The sequence below is a fragment of the Hypomesus nipponensis genome, chromosome 10 (assembly GCF_054491055.1).
Source record: "Hypomesus nipponensis isolate SF chromosome 10, ASM5449105v1, whole genome shotgun sequence".
Classification (NCBI taxonomy): Eukaryota; Metazoa; Chordata; class Actinopteri; order Osmeriformes; family Osmeridae; genus Hypomesus; species Hypomesus nipponensis.
Window position 1 is genome coordinate 14,414,459 of NC_140370.1, and position 4,545 is coordinate 14,419,003.

Sequence of the window (4,545 nt, forward strand, 5' to 3'; positions counted from 1 at the left end):
TCAATACTTTGATTGTCTTTTTAAAATCTATTTATTTTCTGCATATGTAGATGACTTTTTTTAAGATTTCAAGCGCATACTGCTGAAGGTGCACAATTTCCTTTTTATTTATTTTTTCTAATTAATGTTTCTTTTTTTTCTTCTTTTTTTTCGTTTCCAACATATTGACGTGAAAATAAAGGATTGGTCCACAAAGTATAACAGTGCGGTATCAAGTGCTTTTGTACAAAAAGAAAAACAATATTATTATTAAAATATTCATTTTAATGGCTTTACTTCATACATAAATACATGTTTAAAGAACACAGGCGCAATCCACTGTTTGGTCAGTTATATCAGAATGACTTTGAATTTACGATTGGATATATACACAGGAGGGCATTTTGGGCTCTCTAAAGACGCTACAAGTATGAAAGCCGACGTCCTTTGTTCCTAACTCTCTGTCTGTACCTTCTTCCCAGGACCGCTGCGAGGTACTTCTTAACTGCCATCTGTTTTCGGTAACGACTGTAGCTGTCAGTGAAGATCCCATCCGAATGTCTTTTGGATAACGGTTCCGACTCGTCTTCCATACTGGTCTCCTCCCTGCAAAACAAAAAAACATGTATTAGGTTATAGCTTATGATTAAATTCACAACATTATTGCACCTGCCACGGGCACGTCTCATTGTCTATTGAATTTGACTGATTAAATTAAACTATGAGTAATATAATTTAAAATGAGATAGGCCTATGCATATCTTTAATCTGTGAAAAATTACGCACAATCTCAATCTTTCGTTTATTGACGATGACAAATATTTAATAGAAATGAAGATGTAGCCATAAGATAACTGTTTAATTATTTATGCCTAAACCTTAATGTATTCTGACGCGTGCGTCTCGCTTTTTCAACTGTGTTCTCGTACGGAATCAAAATCCAATAAGCTATCGACCAAAACAGACCTATTGTGAGTAATCAAATATCAATCTCTTTTATTAAGCCTTCCTACGAAAACTTGTTTCCCTAATAGCCTCTGGGAAGACCAAGCAATCATGGACGCTGAGACGCCACAACAAAGAACTAAAGAGTGACAAGATGACTTGTGGTCAGTTGAATGGGAAGAAAATAACGTACACACAAAAGGCACGAGACAATGGCACTTGCGAGAGACAACTTAAAGACACCTGAATTTACACGAAATTGAACAAAAAATGATGATGGCAGGTAAACGCTTATAAGAAATGCCCTTACCCTACACGTATTGTCATCAGAGAATGCAGATATTGCCTCGCTGTTAACTGACCCAGGATCTCTCTCAAGGCTCTATCTAATTCTTCATCTGCGTGCCTCTCTGTTCTGAGATGATAAAACGCCAAACACATAGATCAGTGACCAGACTGGGCAGACAGAACGAGCAAATAGCCTAAATGTGCCCCTCGCATCTAAATGTAGCATTGCCTTCTTCGTCCTAGATTCGTCTAGATTGTTTTACACCCCCTCGTGTCTGCCTGTCTGGCTGTCTATCTATCTATCTAACTATCTTTCTATCTATCTATCTATCTATCTATCTATCTATCTATCTATATACTGAAATGTGAAAATAACACTGAACAAATAACATGAGTAACTCTGAAAAACAAAGCAAGCAAACATTATCGCAACAGCAAAAAATTCATCCAAGTGCAACCGCATAATAAAGTATATTGTTCTAATTTTACTGTGTAGTTACCTCTTCTCTGGTGGATAGTACAACGTGTACACCTCGTCGTCTAAAGATGGGGGGCTTCGTATAGCAATTTGATCACTGTCAAAAGCCATGTCAGATAACGAATTTCCGTCTTCATCATACGCGTCGTTTTCAAGTCTGCAAAGCGAAAAGATGTGTTATTTATGTTGTTGTTGTTTTTTATGATTCTGATAAATCGGTGAAGTATATAAGCTCACTGCCAACATGATTTAAATGAAAACGAGCTTACAAGACATTTTGCCTCGCAACATGATTTAGCCTTGAGGAATATATAAATCGCATTCTACTCTAGTTATAGCAAAGAAAAAGCAGGGCTAAGCAGACTTCAGTTGAAAGTCTAGAACAGTTTAGAGCAGTTATAGTCTGGCCCAAGATAGGCTACAATTGAATAATTTCGGATGAGTAGGCAACTTGTGACTCAACAATTAAATTTAGGCTACCATCAAACCATCAAGTATTTGGGCAATACTTGGGCAATACGTGTTTTGTGAACTGCGTGTTTCAAATAACAAATTTGACCATTTGGACTTCATAAGGACTATTATAGGCTATTAAAAAGACAGACTAAATGCAACGCATATTTCCGTAGCAAAAATGGACTGCCTCCAGGATTTATAATAAATCATAAATCGAGTTAAAAAAGGGTCAATGTAAATATTCATATAAATTATTGATATGCTTCTAACTTTAAATAAATCAAGATAAATCTCAATATAACGACGGAGCAACCCCATTCGCTTGCCTCGCCTCTCTTTGGTGACGCCATAACCCCGTCATCCCATGGGCTATCCGTTGCATTGACTGCGCTGCATTTTAATAAGGGGAGTTCTATATAGTGTCCCAGTGGACCGGTAGCGCTCTACGCTAACTACTCCCATGTCATTTTCCATATTACCCAAGCATAATATGATGACAATTACAATACATTATTCTTCAAATGAATACGGAACGGGTCCATGCTTATGGATTTAAAAATGTGGTCCAAAAATATGTAAACTATAACCTGTAGTATGGGTTGCGTAAAAGCGCAAGCAACCTAAGTAACCCTTTATGCTGCACAATACAACCCTCCGGTAAATTGTATTAATAATTTCAACAGAATTAGACATTTTCAGTTTAGTCTTTTATCAAATGCCCATTATTCGTGCATTACCTACATAGTAGACAGGTTAAAGAGACCCATGGTGAACGTGATTGTACCTACCTAATCTTTGGGTAACTTAGTCCAATAGGGGCGCAGAAGACGCTGTAGTGCATTATGATTCCGTAGATGAGCAAGACTAAAGTCGCTCTACTAGACCTGGCCATGCTGTTGAAAGATTACAAACAAGAGGCAAAGTTAAACAGGTGAAACAGCCAATATTTCGCCTAAATGATTATGAACATGCTTGCAGATTCAATTACTAAAATATGTTGCATTGCTTCCCCATTAATCTCCGCGTATCATATAGCCTACATTCATTCAAATATCCTCTTATCCACTTAAGAAAAAAAAACGAGATGAAATCTATACTACATTCAGTCCATTCCTTAAAAGTTTAGGAGTGTCAGATGCGACAGCAAATCCACTTTCCTTGGCTACGAGGAGAGTCTGCAAGTAAAACCATACGCTGGTCTTCGAGTAAAATAATAAATTCCAAAACTTTAAGGACGGTTCCTTCATAGAATATCTCCAACTAAACCCATTCCGGCAAAATGTGCCTGCATGTTCTGACAGACCGAATACAGCCACGTACCTAAAGCAGAGGAGGAAGAGGCTACTGCTGTTGGATGCGATCCGGGCGCGGCTTGTGCTGAGTGTGTGAGAGATGGATATCTTTCTCACGGCACCTCTTGCTGAAGCACCTCCGCCGTTTCTTTGCTTGTCCCTCAGAATCTCCAACCTCTGCACTCTTATACACAATGTATGACTAGTCGTTTGAACAAACAAAAAACTCAATGAAAAGCAATGCCGTCCTTAGTCTACATGTCTTTGTTCTAAACTTTTTGCTCTGTGCTGTGATTGCCACGGATTTTTATCCATCTATCGTGAGCCTTGCCTTTTTTTCAATAAGTCACATTAAGGATGCTATAGACGTCATCAAGCCTTCCTCCCGGAATACAATGGTACAGTTCCTTCCTCGTCGATGAACCCGTCAGACACATTCCCCACCCCCACCGCCCTCTCATAACAAGTTTACTTCTGAACTTCCATCTCTTTTACAGGAAAGATACAATATTTGCTAAGGTCACATGTTTTCTTTTAAGCCAACTTTATGGCAAAGTGTTTCTCAGTTACCACGCAAAAGAAGGCCAGGGGGTTTACATTATAGCACAGCCTAACCCCGGAGAAGTGAATTTGAGAACAGGTGGTCCAGGCGTAAATTTAGGGTCGGACGGTAGGGACATGTCCCCACCAATGTTAGGAAAAATGTAATTGTCCACACCAATAATTGCGAGTCCAAACACATTTTTTCATTCTTTTAACATGTTATGCTCCACAATTGGTTAACTCAAGGTCAGCGTTACTCTTGATTGTCAGGAGAGCGCTGATCACAATGTGTAGCCCACCAGCCTGTCAACTAACAGTGGTCAGCTGAGCGTAGAAACGTGACTTTGAGAAGAGATTTAATCATTGGCTTTTTGGCAGGCTACCCCCGTAAAGTAGACGTTCACATTGAGTAAATTATAAACGACAAATACACTCCTGTAGGCTATATCATTGATGAAAATGTAGCTCTATAGTGTTTCTAAAGTTAACGTGCCTTTGCTCTGGAACACAACTACGGAATTGTCTGCTTGCTAGCTTACGGACATTCATTTTTGTTGAATGTAG

At 38.7% G+C, this 4,545-nt stretch overlaps 1 protein-coding gene across 2 annotated transcripts; it reads right to left on the reverse strand.

Annotated features, from left to right (window-relative positions):
* Positions 1-243: 243 nt before the first annotated feature.
* Positions 244-3,771, reverse strand: adcyap1b (adenylate cyclase activating polypeptide 1b). 2 transcript variants are annotated; one of them, XM_084707976.1, is made up of 5 exons: positions 3,467-3,771; positions 2,935-3,039; positions 1,713-1,847; positions 1,235-1,339; positions 244-585 (listed from the first exon to the last, which is right to left on the reverse strand). In XM_084707976.1, the coding sequence occupies exons 2-5, from the start codon at positions 3,036-3,038 to the stop codon at positions 402-404; spliced, it is 528 nt and encodes a 175-aa protein (XP_084564102.1). In that variant the 5' UTR covers position 3,039; positions 3,467-3,771; the 3' UTR covers positions 244-401. The 2 variants fall into 2 exon arrangements, with proteins under 2 accessions (XP_084564102.1, XP_084564103.1); XM_084707977.1 differs by lacking the exon at positions 1,235-1,339 and having other exon boundaries at positions 3,467-3,766.
* Positions 3,772-4,545: the final 774 nt, after the last annotated feature.

What these genes read in the sequence shown, in the direction of transcription:
- adcyap1b (XM_084707976.1), bottom strand. Translation starts at nt 3,038, where the DNA reads ATGGCCAGGTCTAGTAGAGCGACTTTAGTCTTGCTCATCTACGGAATC. An exon ending in TACTATCCACCAGAGAAGAG is followed by an intron (nt 1,340 to 1,712) that starts GTAACTACACAG and finishes TTATCATCTCAG; the next exon opens with AACAGAGAGGCACGCAGATG. An exon ending in CTGATGACAATACGTGTAGG is followed by an intron (nt 586 to 1,234) that starts GTAAGGGCATTT and finishes TTTGTTTTGCAG; the next exon opens with GGAGGAGACCAGTATGGAAG.